At 35.7% G+C, this 21,160-nt stretch overlaps 1 protein-coding gene across 10 annotated transcripts in view; it reads left to right on the top strand.

Moving 5' to 3' along the window:
• Mbs (Myosin binding subunit) overlaps positions 1-21,160 on the top strand; it is a 284,430-nt gene that overhangs the window by 105,808 nt on the left and 157,462 nt on the right. For 7 of the 10 annotated variants that reach the window (XM_081727802.1, XM_081727796.1, XM_081727793.1 and 4 more), the window contains exons 7-9: positions 705-892; positions 14,586-14,669; positions 20,846-20,925. In XM_081727802.1, coding sequence (XP_081583928.1) covers positions 705-892; positions 14,586-14,669; positions 20,846-20,925 — 352 coding nt within the window. The remainder of the gene's footprint in view (positions 1-704; positions 893-14,585; positions 14,670-20,845; positions 20,926-21,160) is intronic. The other 3 variants (XM_081727797.1, XM_081727795.1, XM_081727799.1) reach the window with 3 other exon arrangements.

Genomic DNA, 21,160 nt, shown 5'->3' with positions numbered 1-21,160 from the left:
ATGTGCGAAGTCTACAAATTACACACAAAAATTGTGTTTTTCGTCAGACTCTTCATTTTGATGTTTTGAGAATGTTCCTCTCGAGGATGGATATTCAAGAAAAGGAATAACAGAAAGACGAGTTACTTAGGAGGACCCCACTGAGGGTCGAAATAATACAAAAGAAATATTCTTTCAGGGTACAAAGTTAATACTTACTTAATCAATCTTACTACGTGTAATTTCACCGTTAGTAATCTCTCCGCGTAATGTAGATAGGTAACATGTTATTTCTTGTGTTCAGCAAGGAATACCTACCTACTCATATCCCTTAATAGAGAATTTTTTACTACCCGGCAGCATCTGTGCTCTGAAAGAACCGTGATTTCTTTTACACAAAAAGAAAATTAGCACAGATTTTACATCGTAGAACATCTGCAAAAGTAGGAGGAGGTCCCGCATTGTTAATGACTAACGTGTTTGTCTTTGATGCATATTATGCCAGAGTTCAGTTTCCGGCGGGAATCCAATTTGTTATCCTGTGAGTAAGTTTTCATATACAGTAACTACTGTTCATTTAAAACATACATAAGACTCTAACGTCTGAGAATTCAATTAAAATTATTTAATCCGTATTGTATTTGTTTCTCTTATCTCCACTCTTATAATGAGATTTTAGGATATAATTTGTGTTCTCAGTTTTTTCCTGTAAAATGTTATTTTAGGTCTTCCGTAACTAGGATGTCTGGTACAGATAAATCAAACATCATAAACCGAGATACGTCCGCGGAAAGGCAGTTGTTGGACAAGACAATCAGTGAGGAAAGTAACAAAGGAAAGAGGGTGAAACTGGAGATTGAGACTGAATCGGAGAAGGATGATGTAAGCACAGCAACAGAGGATAGCGAAGTCGGTAAGACAAATGACGTTCCAATGATATGTTTTGTGCTTGGTGTGGAATTTGCGGTTTAATCAATAAAACTTGTACAGTTCTGGATTTCTATGGGCGTTGAAGAAAATAATAATTGTATGTGGTGTGTTTTGCGAAATACTGTCAGAATGATTGCATTATACTTTTGGTGTGTGGTGTTTACACATTTAGTAGGGATAAAGTAAAGTTGTAAATCAGTCCTAGGTATCTTAAAAGGCTACTGGTTTTGACAAGTTGATAAAATCATGACTATCCGTTCTAAGTGTTAAGATTGATGATCGTTGAGAAGTCAATGTCGCTGCAACCGTTCTTTCAATGATTTGGTTCTACATACTCCCGAATTAAGGAAAATACACAACAAAAAAATGAAATGTTGAAACAACAAAAAGTGACTACCACTTTGGCGTGGTACTTGTGTGTTAATTCAACACTAATAATATCACCTTCCGAGCATATCAGAAATTTACTTGCATTGAAAATTTACGTTGGTTTTTATTGTTTGATATGAGCAAAGCTTTACGCAGTATGTTTGGCATTTATACCAAGTAACGAATACCGTACTATGTTTTCTGTAATTGGCCACAAAAATAGTTTTGTAAGCCTGTGAATTATTTGACAACAATTATATGAATAGCAGTGCTGCCGCCTGTTCTTGTCTGTTATGTTATGTTAGCACGTAAGAACAGAAGATTGGCAGAACTGCTACTCACGTAACTGTTGTCAGAAAATTCACAAGTTTGCGAAACTATCATTGTGACCGATTACAGAAAACATAGTACGTTATTAGTTACTTGGTATAAATGCCAAATATACTACGTAAAGCTTTGCTCATACCAAACAATAAAAACCAATGCAAATTCTCACTGCCAATGAATTTCTGATATGCTCGGAAGGCGATATTCTTGGTGTTGAATTAACACACAAGTAACACGCTAAAATGGTGGTCTTTTTGTGTTGTTTCAATACTTCATTTTTAGCGATCTTCGTAATGTCTTCTTAAAATATAATAGCTTACTACGTCCAAATGTATTCGAAGTATTCCAAATGTACGAAACTGTTTCAGCAGTCGCTATTGCCTTCAGTAATTAGGGAAAACTAACAAGAAAGTTTTAGTTATATTAACGAAGGCAGCCGAGATGGTTGACACAGTTTAGTGTAATTAAAGTATATTTGAACTTAGTAAGTTATATTTTGTTATAAATTACATAAACATGCGTCACGTTATATATTAAAATTCTTCGTAATAGCATTGTGGTGATTAAGATTTAGATATCTGAGGTCGTAACGGACATGCGACGAGTAAATGTGAGTCTCCCTTTGTTTTCTCGTTATTTCGTAGAAACTTTTCATGGTTAATGGAAATGTTTATTCAAAATGGATTGCATAAAGAATCTTTAATAATAATAATAATAATAATAATAATAATAAACCTCAAAATCGTGACTAAATTACAATGTTACGAATTCGAAATTAGGAAAATATAAATACAGCATACTCATGCAAAGAGAATACATTTAATAGAATTTAGACTAAGTACATTTACATTTAACTTTTTTGTATATTGATATACTAAACGTACATTTTATGTATGTTATACAAGTAATTCATCTAGTGTTATTATTTGTGGCTTTAACAAAATAGCTTTCATTAAATACGTAACATCACTTCACTACCGAACTTGGTTTTCGGAAATTTTAGAACAGTCCCGTTATGGTGTATCTCTGTCCGTTAAGAAAGAAAGATTATATATATAAAGTCTTTGAACAGAGTGTATTCTTTGGTTGACCACTGTAGAGAACATTGTAGGAAGAGCAATGTACTTTTCGGTGTGGGTACACAATGAAAGTACAGAATTAGGTGTAGAAAGAGAAAGTGACTTTTCTTATTTTTTAAAGAAAAAAATATGAATCGATAAGACTAGGTTTATCGGATGATAATTTTGCAAAAAACCAGTGCCTATTTCTCGCGTTTAAATGACAACGAAATATTTCTATGTGTATTATATCTGGACCACACTTCGTCAGGAAAGAGACTGTTTGATTTGTATTTCATGTCCTTTATCAGCAGCAAGACTCTATAGGACAAGATCTTCAAAATAAAGTTCTGAACCACCGTAGTGTGCTCGATGCTTCCTCAACTGGGAATTGAATCCGGGAGCTTGGTACACCAAAGATACTCGTTCTAGCCAGTATACTACGGAGTAAGGCTGGAGGAAAGTAGGACTAAAAATGAATGTTAAAATGGTAAATTAGGAATTATGGGACGATTGATGCATAAACTGTAATAGTCTGCTGCAGTAATCAGTTCGGTATGTAGGAGTATATTCTTTGTTTTTAAAACTACAAGTGGCATATTTTTTAAATATGCTATATCGGGTGTTCTAAAAATGGAGTCCATGGACCACAGAGCACTATTCTGCGGGCCAAAATAAAGCGAAAATATTATATGATGTTATGCCCTCCGGGGCCGCCTTCAGCCGCTATGGGAAATCAGCATTTCACAATGTGGGAACATCGCACATTAACTTGGAGCCATTAGCATTACTCTACGAATACTACAAGCTGGTGAATCGATTGTTACACTAATAAGTGATGCTGGTGTCAATCAATATCGGCTTCAGCTGCCATCTGGAAAGAATCGTTATAACTATTTGATAGATTGTTAGATCTGATCTATGGTTCTTTATTTGCGACGTTGCTACATAGTGTAATTTGTCTCTCCAGACGAAGACTCGAAACTCATACAAATATATATACAGGGTGGGCCATTTTAATTAATCCACGGAAATATCTGAAAAATGATAAAACATAGAAGAAATGTTTCAAGTACACGTTATATATTGCTAAGGGGGAAACCCAATCCCGCCAAAAGTACCCCTCGCCGCCGCCCCTAAATGGGGGTAACGGGGGGTAACTTTGAAATGTCAAATGGGAACATGGGTCGAGTAATACCTCGTTCGAAAGGTCTTGGAAAACTAAGTAACGCTGTACCAAAAGATGTTCCATATTGTGCACCGGTTTCAAAATGGCCGCCATAATATGGTGCGGAAACTCCAGTACCCGTAGTGTGAAAACAATGGAAGGGAAATGAATGGAACAAAATTGAAATACGTAAATATCATAGGGCATATCGAACGGTGTGGTCCCTGTGATCCCAGTGGCCTCCCTAAAGGGGTCTTGAAGGGCTAACTTCAAAATTTCAAATAGTAACATGAGTCGAGTGGTACCTCGTTCGATAAATCTTGCAAAATCTAACATATGGCAGGAGAAAACGATTGATGTGAAATGGCAGTGTTCTCAAAAGGCCGCCGAAACATAGTATCCGTGTCAGAGAAAAGGTTTAGTACCCGTAGTATGAAAGCGATTGGAGATAAATCAACAAAAGAAAAACTGGAGTAGCTAACTGACGTAAGGCACATCGAGAGGTGTTGTCGGAGTGACTCCAAGGGCCAACTGAAAGGTATCCGGGGCCAACTTGAAAATTTCAAATAGCAGCTTGAAGCGAGTAACATCACGTTACATAGACAAATTAATATCAAACAGCTTCTGTAAGAAAATTTTCGACATGAGACACAGTTTTCAAAATGATCGCAAAGACATGGTGACTGTGTCTAAGAAAACGTCTAGTGCTCATAGTATGAATACGGTTAGACATAAATGAAAATAACGAAAATTAAATAGGAAAACCACGGAGGCGTTCCAAGGCTTGAGAATAATACAACAGAGATAAAAATATTAGAGTAAAATTGCCATAATGTATATAGAGAAATCCAAGTCCTGCAAAATAATCTCTCCCTGCGCTCTGTATGTGAGTGGAGTGGAAAGTAAAGTGAAAGTTCAAACGAGAACTCTACTTTAGTTTGTAAATTAAGGCTAACCTTACAAATAGGTATGGTGTGGTTGAAACATTTGTTTGTAAGGATGACGCTGTAGTGACTAAAAAAGAGAAACTTTTATGCAATGCGTGCTGGTTATTCAGAAAGCATTTCGGGGATATACGTACACACAGTTTCGTCCTTCAAACTCACAATATGACATGAATGCTAATAGTTAATCAAAATGTAACTGTGGCCATCCGCGTTAACTTAGTGCACCAATTCTCTATGCATGAAGTCTGCCTTCCAAACAGCATTGGGTAGGTCAAGCGTACGCCCGAACCGTTGTCCGGTCGGACATTGAAATTTTGAAGTTAGCCCACAAGACCCTTTCAGGGAGGCCACAGGGATTACATCATTCTATATGCCCTATGATATTTACGTATTTCAATTTTGTTCCATTCATTTACCTTCCATGGTTTTCATACTACTACGGGTACTGGAGTTTCCGAACCATATCATGGCGGCCATTTTGAAACTGGTGCACAATATGAAACATCTTTTGGTACAGCATTACTTAGTTTTCCAAGACCTTTCGAACGTGGTATTACTCGACCCATGTTCCCATTTGACATTTCAAAGTTACCCCCATTTACGGGGGGCGGGGAGGGGTACTTTTGGCGGAATTGGTTTGCCCCCTTAGCAATATATAACGTGTACTTCAAAAATTTCTTCTATGTTTTATCATTTTTCAGATATTTCCGTGGATTAATTAAAATGGTCCACCCTGTATATATATATATATTTTGCTTTATTTTGACTTGTAGAATAATGCTCTATGGTCCGTGAATGCCATTTTTAGAACACCCGATATAGAACTTATATAGGACATTTATTTCTATTTGTTTCAGTTTGTCGTAGGACATATGATCAGTTTCATTGCTCACTTGGTCATCTGATAGTTTTCTGTCTCTTCGTTTAATTTTACTGCTGATTACAGTAAGCAAGCTTGCTTTCAAGAGTTTGTCAGTAGAAGGAAGAAATTGAGTTAAAATTACAAAATAGCAGACTTCTTGTACCTAGACTTTGCATCAAGTTTGAAGTAAAACTATGGCAGTAATCGACAGCAAATCTAAAAATTTATAAAACAGGGTTTCGATGCAGATAGTCAGTGGTATTGACTGATTGAAAACTAATATTGTGATATACAGGGTATTAAAAAAGTTTGCCACAATATTTTAAAAATAGATTCATCACATCAAAATAAGAAAAAAAGTTTATATGGACGTCTGGTCGGAAATGCATAGTTTCGTAGTTATAGCATGCCAAAAACGTGAAATATTGAACTTAAAAGGTCCATAGTCCCACTACTATAGGACCGATCGTAGTCGGATCAAGACATCACTGAGGAACTAGTATATGAACTATCCAAATATTTATCTTTCAGAACCTCCGGTACTTGCACAATCATTTTTAGAGTGGCTGTTTAGGAGTACTTGGTCACTGTCCACTTACCTCTCTAAAAATTGATGTGCAAGTACTGGAGCATTCTTAAACATGAATATTTGGATATTTCACGTAACAGTTCCTCAGTGATGTCTTCACCCGACTACGATAAGCCCCATAGTAGTAGAGCTATGAACTTTCAAAGTTAACTTATTTCACGTTTTCGGCACCCTATAACTCCGAAATTATCCACTTTTAAGCACAGGTCCATATCAGGGTGTCTACTGGTCATGAAAGTCATGAAAAAGTCATATATTTTGCTTAGTGGTCATGAAAGCCATGAAAAAGTCCTTTATTTACCCAACTGGTCATGAAAATCTGAAATCTCAGAGTATATTTTTATACTTCATACTTTTATACCTCATACTGCATGCACTGAAACATTTGTATCAGGTCAGTAATTGTGAGAATTTCCCCCACCAGTTAGTGCTGGCTAACTGGTACTTAACTGTCTTCCTAGCTGCTCCCCATTTCATCTTCTAGTCTCTGTAATATAGTAACAACTTTTTACTGTCCAACTTTCTGATCTGCTATTTCTTTACTTCTAAAAAATGTAAATTGTGTATTTTTGGGCCTTTAGACTTATGCAAATAATATTATTCGTTCGAGTTTGCAGATTTTAAATTTGATGATCTATTTTTTTTTAAAAACGAATTTCTTTTATAATTTGTTTTGTCTTTATTATATATATAATAACCTATATAATAATATAATAATCCTCAACTTATGTTTAGTGATAGCGCCATAGCTCAGAAATTCCATATGCAAAAAGATAAGCTATCATACATGATAACCTATGGTTTAGGTCCCTACTTCCAGAATTTGGTTGTTCGTGAAGTTAAAACTTCTTTATGGTACACCGTATCATTTGATGAGAGTCTAAATAAAGTGGCTCAGCGAGGACAAATGGATATTGTTCTTCGGTATTGGAACAGTGACGCAAATTCTGTATCAACAAGCTATTTGACGTCTGCCTTTCTTGGACACTCAACGGCTGTGGATTTAAGTGAAGCATTTAGAATAGCTTTGGGGAATTTTGGACTTTCTCTCAACAACATAATCCGAATTTCTATGTATGGTCCAAATGTCAACCACTGATTTTTGATAGATATGAAGAACATGTTGAAGGATGAATTATCTCCAGACAATCCTGAAATGCTTGACAGAGGGACTTGTACATTGCACACTGTACATGGTTCATACAAAACTGCTCATGAAAAAACTGGATGGGAAATGCACACATTTTGTCGCTCAGCTTATTATCTCTTTAAGGACTTTCCCAGCAGAAGAGCTGATTTTATTCATTATTCTGGACCAACAAAGTTCCCGAAGAAATTCTGCGTAATCAGATGGACACAAAACTCTGATGTTTTCCAGCGAGCCATTGAAGTTCTTGGTGCATTAAAAAAGTATGTAGAAAGCGTAGAAAAAAAAGTCCAGCTGTATCAAAGAACTTTGGAAAGGTGCAAGAGTTCCTGAAAGATAAACTCCTTAGTGCGAAGCTAAATTTTTTACTGTCTGTGTCCGTTATGCTGGAACCATTTCTGACACTGTTTCAATCTAATGACTGTCTGCTACCATTCATGTACCAGGAAATCTTTTCCTTGTTGCGAAAGGTGGCTGGTCGTTTTGTGAGGGAAAATGTGATGGCAGAAATGACAAGTCCTCCAATGAAACTAGTTAATGAAACTAGACATCTCCAAAGAAAGTAATTTGAAGTTGGCCCGTGATATTGATATTGGATTTGGAGCAAAAAATGCATGCAAGAATTTGAAAGAAGCTGATGTACTACAGTTCAGGAATGACTGCAGAACGTTTTTAGTTACTATGTTTACAAAGTTGAGTGTTAAATGCCCCCTCAAGATGAAGCTTGTTAGAGGCGCAACTTGCTTGGATCCTGAAGTGATGTTGAATGAGGACCTCCGTTCTTCACATGTGAATTCAACCCTGGAAGAATTTGTGGATAAGAAGTACATGGCTCCTGAAGTTGCTGATCTGGTAAAAAACAACTACATTTGCTTCTGTGAAAAAAAGCAAGGTGAAAGAAGCTTTAAAAGCTTTCTCCAGGAAATATTATAAACTTGACCAGTACTTAATGAAGCTGATAAACCGAAACCAGCCTTGTTGAACCAGCTACACTGAAATTCTTCAAGGAACTTCTGATCTTATTTCATGGTAATGCTGCAGTAGAAAGGTGCTTCTCTGTCAACAAGGAATGCCTTGTAGAGAATCTGGCAGAAGACTCTCTCATTGCTCAGCGGTCAGTGTATGGTGGAATCCAAGCAGCAGGTGGTGTGAAGGCCGTTGCAATCACAAAGCCTTTGATACTATCTGTGCGAAATGCATCGTCACGAAGGCGAGAAGTCCTCAAAAGGCAAAAAGACACCTACGAAGAACAAGAGAAAGCAAAACGCACCATGTTGAAAGACTTAAAATGTTTGGAACTGAAACGAAAAGCTCTCAGTGACTCAGTAACTTCAGAACTTGATGGAATTGATGTTCAAATTAACTCATTGAAAAAGAAGTTAAACTTGTGATATTCAATCAAGATGTCCATTTTTGTGTTCACTTTTTTAAAAGTTTTGATGTGATAGTAGTATGCAGACTGTGAGAAAAAATATTTGTAAAAGTACCCTTGAATAAAGAGAAGAAAGAAGGCATCAGACCCCATCCAGGATGAAGGTTCCATTATGAACAAAGTCAGTACGTCTTATCAGTATGTTTAAGTACGCTAATTTCAAATATGACACGATGGAAAAGAATTTTATATTTACGTAATCAGTCTTTTCTTGTAAACGAAAATTATAAATTTAGAATTCAGAGTACATAAAATGCAGATAAAAAACCTAGCTGAATGTAACGGGACTGTTCACAAGATTTTTTTAAGTCTATAGAACCTGGTAAGCCTTAAACCCATACTTGAACCGCAATTAAAAATTTGTTTACTGCCTTTTAAATTGCTCTTGCATTTTAAAATTAGTTTTATCAGCTAATCGACATTATGTACACTCATGTTCAAACTTATTGTCGCATGTCTATAAATACGTTGTTGTAGGAATATAATTTGATAACGAATTCTCCCGGTATTTCTTATAATGTTAATATGTGTATAATCGGCAAAGACATGAATGTAGAAGATTTCATGTCAAAAGAGCAGTAAATAAGAACAATAAAACGAAAATAAAACCTTCTTGTTCATTTAGCAACATTTTGTTTTACTCATTCTAATTTTCGTATTTTTAATTCTTTTCCTATGAAATTTACCACAGTATACATTTCCCGCTTATACACATAGTATCAGTTTTAAAAATATCCCGCAAGATCATTATCAAATTATATTCTTACAAGAAGATATTTATAGATATGCGACAATCATTTTGGACATGAGTGTACATTAGACAAATAAGAACATAATGTGATCATCTTAACCGATGCACCACTGATGGTAGGGGTTTATTATTACTAATGGTAAATTTTTATCGCCATGGTCATGAAAATTTGAACAAAAAGGTCATGAAAAGTCATGAAAAAGTCATGAATTTACTTTCTGGTATTCCAGTAGACACCCTGCATATGATTTTTTTTCTGTTCTTATTTTGGTGTGAGGAATCTGTTCCCAAAATATTGTGACACATTTTTGTATAGAGTACTTTCGTCGTGTAAGCAATTGACGAAATTTAAATAGATCCGTAAAGCATTAAGCAGTATGTAGGAAATTGGATAACCATTTATTGATGCTAATAGGACATTGAATAAGAGCAACACCAATAAGGATACATTTAAAGTAAGTGAATGAAAAATTATGTATAAATTTTAAGAAAAAATATCTCGAATATTTCAATCGAATGTCAGTCAGTATTTCTAGTATTTCAATCAGTGACTGTGATAAGTTTCCATAAATTATGTTTAAAATGTTTGCCTCATTCGAAAGATGATATAAACGGCGGTCAAAATATTACAAGTATTCGTAAATTGAGAATTGTAATTCATAAAGTCTCAGTGCCATCAGTATGCCACGAGGTTTAATAGATGGTGTTGGTAGAAATGTCGATAGATTTAGATGACATTGCGGAATGTAAGGAAAAAGAAAAGCATGGTGAACTTTTTTTTTTTATGTACTTAGTACTGTAATATACAATTCCATTAGCACCTTATTCCTATTTGCTATAGAATTGCTTGCATTTTGTACATATTGCATGAATGTAGTTTGTAAGAGAAATTTACTAACACCCGTGTACAGCAGAACCGAGATATTTTTACCAGGCGGACATGTTCTTGATGTTGGTCAGTTCGAACCAGGCAAAAGCATTTGAGTTGATGCTCTTAGTGTTATTTGTGTTAAAGAGGACTCCCCAGTTAATTTTTGATAATATTTTTAGCCACCATCTATCTATATACAAATTGCGACCTATAAGTCTTGACAGTTATAATAAATCGCGGGTAAATTCTGATATGAACATAAATTATTTTTATTTTTCAAAATGCATTCTCAGTGATCGATACACTCGTTTTTACGTTCTTTTAGCTTCTTCGTGGCCAATAGATAAGCAGTTTTTTGAGAGGTTGCAAAGCTTCTTCATCAGCTTCGCAGGCATTAAATTAACTTTTTTTTTTTTTTGTAATATGCGTGCCATCTAGGGGATGACGTCGTAACTACTTAGCCCAATACTTTGTGTAATGCGTGACTAGGTTTCAACTATTTTCGTTCAATAGTCTGTGAACATAAACGTGGTTTGCAAGTGAAAAGTTTTCGTCTTGTGATTACAGCCATGTTTGAGCAGAGAGTAGCAATTAAATTTTGTGTTAAAGTGGACAATGCAGTGGAGACTATTCTTCTAACTAAATCTTGCTAATGCCAATTACTTTCTCTTGCCGAAATTGAAATTTGCCACCATTTTCAATCAGTGGAAGACATTCAGAGCACCTTGACAAAGAAGCTTCACAATACCCCAAAAATTTCTTTTTCTACAGGCCATGTAGAAGTAGGAGGAACGTGTAAACAAGTGCATCGATCAAGGAATAATATTTTTAAGAATAAACATAAACCATGTTCATATTAGAATTAATCTGAGTTTTATTACAGTTGTCTGAAGATTTATGGGTCATATCTTGTGTACATCAATCGGCGAAACAGCAAGAATGTTGCCCTCAATTCGGTAGAAGCAAAAGCTATATAGAAGCAAAAGTTTGGTCCAGAGTTACATTTTCGTTCTATGAGAGATTCATTCTCATTCGAACACAGTCGCCACTTACTACAGTGATCATGTTTCTGCTGCACCCGTTGACTGTTTTGGCTTAAGTACTTTCTTTTTGGAGTGTTTGAATGAGATCATCAAGACGGTTGCCTTAGTTCCGGTTTTGGTGTCTTTGTTCATAGCGCTAGTTCGACACAAGTTAAAACATATTATCCATCCGACAGCAAAGTTTCGCCGACTGATGTCTGCTTCAGCTTTATCCAATGCTTCAACCATTGTGACAAACTGCAGAGACTGCTTCATATAGCACGATAGTTGCGACATTGTTGCTATCAAATACGTCACTACACGTCAATTAATCACAAAAAATGATACAAGGTAGGGGCTCAGAACGTAGACATCCAAAGCTCTAGTGTCAGCGTCAAATATCTAGTCTTTTCGCGTTCTACTCTATAATAAAGGTGCTGTTGTAAATCTTAACAAAATGGATAGTTTTATGCGTAGTGTAGCAGCTTGAACACATTTCTTGAACTACATTATTTGTAGCTTTGAATTGGTTGAAGAATTGGGCTATTTTAGAGAACGGTTCTGGAGAAACTGCGAACTCTACTGGGATATGAAGTTGCTAAGAAGTAGATTTCATTCACCCGCCAACCAATTTGGGTACAGTTTCCTTTGACTTGGGGATCGAATTCTGTAAGTGCATCACTAAAAACTATACTTGAATAACAATCTGTTCCACAAGTTATTGGCATAAGAATGGATCTATTCTTTAAATGGTGTCTAAAGAATGTCATTGTGTTCAACAGAATAGTTTCATGCTTGGAAAAAAAATATTAAAATTATACAATACAGCATACTAAGAAAAGTGTAGTAAAGTAGTTTTCTTGAAACCTTTTCATTTCAGTTGTGATATCATTACCATTGTGAGTTAATAATTATAATTTAGTTGGACAGCAGTAGAAAACATACAGCAACACTATTTTTCAATCTTCTTTCTTGGGCAGTACTCTTTTTGCGGTATTCCACAAACCTTGTGCATATTATTGAAGTGAAAAGTTGGTTCCATGCAGTGTATACACCGTGTCATGCCCATGATGTAAGGCAATTAACGAGCTTTTACAGCAGCCGTAATGTACTCAGGAGATTGTAATCTGAGGGAACGAGATGATGAGTATGTGTACGATGTTCCAATACCTTGAAACTCAGTTTCTAAATTGCTTGAATATGATTGTGCTTGTTGCTCTTCTTAAGGTGGTTTGGAACCCAGCAGGTGCTTCGATGAGAATACGTCAGGAAGCCAGATTTATTACGGATAATCTATACATTTGAAATCTTGGTTGATTCCCGGGGAGTTCACCAGACTTTGTCGCCTCATCTAAGTCATGGCACATACTTTCCAATGTCGTTGTTAGTGAAAGATATTTAACCCTTGTTAGGTCTCTTTTTGAACTTCTGAATCTGTTCGTACTATGTCGTGGTAAAGCACTTGTCCTATATTTAAGAATTTTGGTTCTGGTACACCACAGGAAACTAATTGCTTCTTGCTTTCTTTTTGGCACAAAGTTATTAGCTAAAGTTCAATGTGATCTTCTAATATGTAGAAAATAGTACAAGCAATCGTAAGGAAATTATAGCAAAATTGCAGAAATTGCTTGTCCATGAACTTCTGATATGCATTGTTCAGTGAAAAGTACAGAATGTCCGAAAAACTCAATTACTTTACTAAAGAATATTTCCACGTTCCGAGTGCTCCGATTGGCTTGGCAGATGAACTTCGGAGGCTTCGTTTGTGATTTGCCAGCAGAGGACGATTGTTTCGGCGGCAGAACGACCGATCCATCTATATATACATACCAGATATTTATGAACTCTCAATCTAATATAAATAAAATAGAGTTTGTTTGTCTGTGTGCGGCCTGGGGACCAGACGAGTGGACCGAGAGTTACCAAAGAGTCACAAGTACCTTGGTCCAGGCCCTAGAGCATTTTGGATTATTATTATTAATTCGAACCATGGGGTCTCGGGAGGGGGGATGTAGGGATACGTAAAAATAATCCAAAATAACCGATATTAGTGTCAACTCCATACTTTTCGCGGTCGCTGAGATCAATGGTGACACTTCCACTAGCGATGACTTTCAAATTCAGCTACCATTGTATGCGAGCCTGGGATCACCTGCAGGGCGAGGGGGGGATAGTTACTACGAATAGTTAGGAGAAGTGTGAAAATGTGATGTGCATAAAATGCAAATTTTTCGCGTCACTCTTATCGTTCCTGAGATATTGGCCAAAAATGTTCCGATTTCGGGAGATTTAAGGAGCCATATCTCGGGAACCATAAACCATAGAGAGATCATATTGATGTTGATCAATACTTAAAAGAATGGTGATCATTTTGGTACCAAAATAGTAACCGGTGTCCACTGGCCAACTGACCACCATTTCCCAGATATTGGCCAAAGAAGTTTTGATTTTGGGAGATTTAAGGAGCCATACCTCGGGGAACCGTAAGTCATAAAGAGATGATATTTTGCGAATTTTTCAGTTTTGAGCATGTAAAAGAACATATTGTAGAACGTTTCAACAGAACTCTTTAAACAAAACATATGGAAAAAATTTAGTACTCAAGGAAAATATAAATGGATAGATATATTTCAAGAATTGTTTAATGAGTACAATAATACAGTACGTAGAACAATTGGTATAAAACCTGTAGAAGTTAATAAGAAAAATTAATTCTTTTTAAGTTTGCTCTGGCAATGCTCTTGGAGCATTCTCAACTGGTGTTTTAGATGCACAAAATCTGTGAGCATACCGTAGATTTGAAATGAACTATGTTCACGATGCTTAATATCGGGGAACGAATTGATACGCATGTAATTGAAGTTTCATTGCGTACAGTGAAGAAAGTTTCGAATTATTTTATTAATATTACCCAGTATCTGATGGTTTATTCATGCTATCGTGTTAACGTGCTTTGAGTGCTTCAATTGATTTATCGGAAAAAAAAAATCAAATGCCTGGGGGAAATTAATCTCGGTGCTGCTGTTGTGTTTCACGAGAAAATTTCGTGTGATACTAAAATGTTGTTAAGTGAACTTAGCGAGTGGTGTGATTGGGAATGTTTTTACATCTCCTGTTTTCTTGCACGCCGCAGTAGAGGATGACGAGAGTTCCACAACAGAGAGTTCAGAATCTCTTGACGATTTTGAGACAAATAGTGGTGACAATAGCTTAGAGGGTAAGTGTAGTGATGCATGTATATAATGGATTGATGTGTTGTTGTTGCATGTGCAGACTGGACTTTTTCCTTTATTTTTAATTGTTTTATGTATTGTTCAAATTAGCAACAGATGTTACGATCATATTTGGTGATGAATAAGCCTGAGTAATCTTGAACGAATAATTTTGTATATTTAGATTATCTAGGTGCACGTCACTCTTAATTTGTATATTAGGCAAGAGCACTCCTTGACAACTATAGAACTTATTCAGTACATATTTCTCACCTTTGATACTTGCTACATTATAGAATGATAATGTAGCATGTTACTCCGCTTTTTGGTATCAAGTGGAAGTAAAGAATAATACTTTTTGTTCTAACACCCAGACTAAACTATCACTGTGATTTTTCTCCCCTTTGTCATACTCACTCAGAATCGTGGCTCGTTCAATATGTAAATTTCTCTATGCTGTAAAATATTTATTTTGTAACATACACTTGTAAATTATACATGTTTAGGTGGGTTCTTCTTCACGTCTCCTCAATCCCATTGAGATTGAGACATTTCTATCACCGTTGCACAAATATGTCCAAACCCTTTAAAAAATAAAAAATAATATATATATATATATATATATATATATATATATATATATATATATATATATATATATATATAAAATAATAATAAAAAAAAAGCTCTGGCTATTTAGCACTCTCCTCACATTCCGCTTCACTTCTTCATCTGTTTCGAAACGTTCACCTTGCAATGTAGACTTTAATACCGGAAAAAGATAGAAGTAAATCGGCGCCAAATTAGGATTATGGTGTGTGAGGGAGCCGTTCTCTTCCTAATTTTTCAATGTTGTATCTTTGCGCGGAGGTAGGCGTTATTGTCAAGAAGAGGAGACCAGATCGCTTATGTCGAATTGTGTTTTCCTGAAGAAGAATTCAGGTTTGACATAAGCGACCTGGTCTCCTGTCAACTGGTAATAAAGAAGTGAAGCGGAATATAAGACGAATGCAAAATAGCCAGAACCCTGATTATTTTCAAAGGGATTGAACAAATTGGTGTAACGGTAAGACAAATGCCTTGATCTCAATGAGGATTATGTGGAGAGATGAAGGACGCACCTACAGATGCGTGTATAGTTTACAAATGTATCTTAAAAAGTACTTTTTTATTCTTATTTATTTTTCTTTACAGCTTAGGGAAACATATATTGAACGACTCACGTACAATGCGTTATTATTAGTCCTTAGGATAGTTGAAAGGCGAATTTTACGAAGAGAGGCAATAAAGTTGTTATTTTGGTTACAATGGATGTGTTAAGGACCCAAGATTTCGTCCAGTGACTCCTCCCGTAGCTCCACTTCTCATAATTATGATAGTCTTTTAATGCCATCTTCGTTGGAGTTTGCAGATTAGACGACATACCAGTTTTTCTCTTTAGTAATAACTTACCACTCACCATGTCGTGGAAACTTCTTTTCCATAAATTGTTTATAAATTAAAAAAAAAGTGGAATGAGTATGGTGAGTTCGGTAAAGGTTTATAGCCATAACAGCAAATACTTGTTTCTGCAGCAGCATAATGCGTTGGTGCATTTTCAACTAGCAGTAACTTCTTTTAATTGCAATTTTCTTTTTCTTTCTTTCTTTCATTCCCTTGATAGCATCTTGTAACCTTAGCAACAAGTTGCTGTCTCAGACACTTGTAATTAATCAATATCACATACTTGTGGTCCGTGGTCTCAAGACATAGATAATATGACTTCACCTAATGACTTATCACTTTGACCGTTTCAAAAGTGTGTAATGAAAAAAGTTTCCTGTTTTGGGCGTGAGAGACGTCTTCGAATTGAAAGAAATATTGTACCTAACCTTTAAATTTCTCAAGAAAAGAGTTGAAGTTCTCAGTCAACTTGAGAATTGAATTTGTCTTCTATCGGTTCCGAAAGTCATGAAATCAGAAAACGGTCATGAAAATCAAGAAAAAGTCACGAAATTTAACTTTTGCGTCTTTTTTTTTAATCTGTACAAATATAAATACAGACTGGAAAATTATGTTTATAAAACGTCAAAATTCACCACCAAAAGTGTCTTGTGGCCGGCTTCGGACGCTACCAAATCGCAAGCAAAGCACGCTTTTATAGCATACAGAAAATTCGGCCTAATTCGCACCCAAATTTGCTCTTGAGAATGTTGCGAAATTTTATGTTTTTGTAAAGAAAAAGGTCGCAGAAAAGTCACGGAATTTCAGTTTGAAATATTAGTAGAAACCCTGTATAACCAGCGGTGATTAGCTTCATTGATATGTGATTAATGTGAAACTTGAAAATCCCATGCATTTTAAGTATCTCTTTAAAAACTTAAAACTTGGATTATTTGATAAATTCTTCACTGCGAAAATAGTAGATATATGGCAGAGACTTAATATTATAGAAGGATCGAGCTTTTAGTAATTTCGAAGGTATAGAGAGTGTATACTTTGTTTGTTCTCATTACTTCGTTAGTTCGAATGGGCTTTTGTTTCACTGCCATTTACTTCACTGATTTGTGTAGACTTTATATGTGTGACGTTATAGATAATTAAGAAACAACAGAACTTACGTCTTGTTTCAATACAACACCGACAGCGTTTGGGAGATGATGCCTAACCTCCAAGATAAGACAAAGTATAGACCAACCTAGGTGCACAAATGCTTCCTTTCGGAGTTATAGGCTGCCGAAAACATGAAAAAGTGAACTGTGAAGGTCCATTGCTCCAATACTATGGTACCTACTGTAGTCAGGTAAATACTTCACTTAGAAACTAATATATGCGCTAACCAAAAATGCATGTTTCAGAATCCTGCGATACTCACGCAACAATTTTTATAGAGGGATTTTGGCTATGGGCACATAATTTAAAGTACTCAGTAACTACCTCTATAAAAATTGTTGCGGAAGTACCGCATTGGATATCGCACATACTAGTTCCTCAGTGAAGTCTTAACTCAACTACGGTAGGCCACATAATATTGGAGCTATGGACCTTTAAAGTTAATTGTTTTCATGTTTTCGGTAACCTATAACTCCGAAATTAAGCATTTGTGCACCCAGGTTGGTCTATACTTTTCGTCTTATCTTGGTGTGAGTAATCATATTCCAAACGTTGTCGGTGTTGGTTTGAAACACCCTGTATAAAAATGAATTGCTAAAAAATAGTGAAAAAACCCACACTGAAAATACACTGTAGTGCCTTTTGTTAAGTACTTGATTATCATGGGAGGGGAGTAGGAACGAAGAGAAATGGTCGTAAAGGGTCCAAGCGGACGCTACATTAGAATGCAGGTAGCTAGGCTGAAAGTACAGTAAATTTACTGGCGGAAGATAAAATCGAATGCAACCTGCAGTGTTTGTCATCATTATCGCAGAAACGCAGATCATTTCGTATACATTATTCACTTAATCGCAGAACCTCTTATTTCCTAATACCATCTTAGTCCCCGTAGACAACTTTATTATACACCAATATACTGCTTATTCATGGACCCAGCACCTTTGAAGTTCAAAAACATGTGGCCCGAACTTAAAAGCTCAGTACACAATTCCTAATAGAACTTGCTCAGTTGTAAATATCCATTGTCTTCAAATGAGGGGGATTCCCATGGGCAACACCATGATCCCTCATACGCCAACTTATTTATAGGACTTGTTGAGCAACGAATACTCTACTTGTCGACACATAACCTTTCCTCTGTCTTCGATTAATAGATGAAATATTTCCTAATTTGGACCTACTCCCAAGTAACACTCGAACTGTTCGTACAGTTCCTTAACAACTACCTAGTCAGTTCATCGGGTCCTTCTATAACAGTAGACACTTTTTTTTTCATCATCACTTAGACGACTGTCTTGAGGATGGACATATCTATACTAACATATCAAATCCACAAACAGTATCCAAAATACCTCTAACTGAAAAGCTTGCACCCTCACCGGACATTCCATTCTTTGTGCCTTTGTCATTCGGTAAACTCGTATCTCTTCTACCACATCGTCCCTCAACAACTACCAGAAAATCTGGTCAGCACTTTCTCAGCCTTATTAACAAACAATTTAGTTGTGCATATCCTTCCTCTCCTTATATTAAAAATAAATAAAATAAAATCTACTCTGAACTTCCTTACCTAATATTATCCCAACTTCGATTCACTATTAAAACTAATGAATCATATTGTTTAACTCAGGCTTCCTCAACTTACTTCGAATCATTAACCCCTTTTGTCACGTCCTCTTTGCATCGAGCCCCCGTAAGTAATCTAGTCTATAATAAGCTTTTTAATTATTGCTAAGGGGCACGGTGGCTCAGTGGTAGAGCACTTACCTCTGGTGCGTCGGGTCCCTGGTTCAGTCCCTGGCCAAGTAAGTTTTTGATGGACAACAACGTGTCCGTGGGTTTTCTCAGGGTACTCCCGTTTCTTCCTATATTTTCATTTCATCAATTCTTATATCATCATTCACTTGCCTTCATTATCCGTTTCCTTTACCATAAGGAGTATAATCGTGGGACGTTAAACTAAAAGATTTCAAAGTTTTGATTATTGTACGTGCTCATTGTAGTTGAATATGTGTAAGCCTTATGTGGAAATAGGAATAACAGACCGATACTTCTACATATATCTTTGTTAACTCTAATCGCGACCCTCAGGCTGAGTAACCCAGGCCAAATCCGTACTTAGCACCACTTGAAATCAAAAATACTTTATCTAATTACCTTACAATCGTTAAGTCGTTTATTGAAGGTCCTCCAATCTCCACATACTCATTACAAAAAGTGGTGTCTTGAGAGACTCCGCTCGTGCGTCGAAGAAGTGGCTGAATCTTAGATGCAGAACTTGTTCCATATTTGATACCCGTTTGACCTAACACCATCACTACACTTTTCACCATATTTGTAGTTACGATTCTTCTAATATATGTGCTTAAATGCATCCTCTGTTCAGCCTTCCAAGGCAGTGAAATTCAAACTCCTCTTTCACTCCATCAGTAATCACTGATACTTCTACAGCAGCCAAATTCCCCTTCGATGTCTTTCAAAACACGCAGATCTCCACAGTAGTAGATTTGACCTCATCTATGGCGTAAGTATTCATAAAATCCTTCAAAGACTTCCATTCTCCTCTGAAAGGAATGGGAAAACATATTACAGTTTCATTCGCGAACCGTTGTGTGGTCTTAAACCTTTATCTTAGTAGTTTTTTTTTTTCTCAATTTCCCATATTCCTGTTCTGTTTTCACTTTTTTTCTACATTGCATTCTGCATTCTGCATTACCTCCTATTATTGTTATTTGTAATTTCTTCACTATCCTACAATCTTAACTTTCCATTTGTTCCAATAGACTTACCTTTCGTCACTAAATTTTCTCTACCTTCAGCCTTTACTACACTTTTCACGTGATCTTGCACTCCTCTCCAATATGCTGGTACAATTACGTTCTTTCTATTTAATTTTTCTTCCTATTTTCTCCTATCTAATAAGGCATTTAGCAAAAGAGCGTATAGTGTATTTTTTGATGATTGTTTTTTTCTGTTTTCTGGTGTATATATATATATATATATATATATATATCTGTTTAGAAAGGTTCAGAATGTGGAGAAAACTTTAGGGAGACCATAATTTTTAGATAAGTTCTAATAAGCATGATTCGAAAAACACAACATTTCTGAATTACAAACATTGGTGACGCTCAGATTTTAGGACTGCTATAATTTCAAAGCAGATAGAATGTATTTAATAGATAATTTGATATTGAAGCATATTAAAAATTGAATGGGTTATGCTAAACCATCAGAAGTAACCACTCATGGTTTTAGTCCTATAAGCTGCTCGATAAATATTGATCTCAACCGTAGAGCAAAGATTCACTCTTTCCTAATTTAATACACTTTTATACATACATTAGCTATAGTAGTTGTAGTGTTAATTAATTGCATTAGCAATAATTAATTTATTTTTTAAAAAAATCCTATTCCGAACGGAAGATTACAAGAAGAAAAAAAATATACACTTTTGCGCGATACGCAAAAACAACCAAGTATTGTATTACAAAGGTTTCACTTTTCAGCATCAATAAGTTACTTTTGTGTGTGCTATATATATATATAAAAATATGCCATATTTTAACAAAATGTTTCTCCTTTACAGAGAAGAAGAATAGAGTGAATCGAGACGAGCCCTCAAGAATACCAAATGTGCCAGAAGTCACCAAGCCAGTTCCTCATTCAGTAAGATTTACTTTTGAGTTTTGTATTTAAGAAGAAAGAATGTTATAGAAATCATATTGCAATAAATATTTACAGATACACTAGGTTTAGTGCTTATTTTTATGTATAATAATCAATTGTGTTTTTTGTTTCAGTCTAGTATAAAATTGCATGATTAAAATAGATATTTACCGGTAATCAATTCGTCATTACTTCATTGAGGATGCAGAAATATTTAGTAAGTTTTACCAAGCTA

The sequence above is a fragment of the Thermobia domestica genome, chromosome 10 (genome assembly GCF_964235325.1).
Source record: "Thermobia domestica chromosome 10, izTheDome1.hap1.1, whole genome shotgun sequence".
Classification (NCBI taxonomy): Eukaryota; Metazoa; Arthropoda; class Insecta; order Zygentoma; family Lepismatidae; genus Thermobia; species Thermobia domestica.
This window is presented reverse-complemented; position numbering and strand designations above follow the sequence as displayed.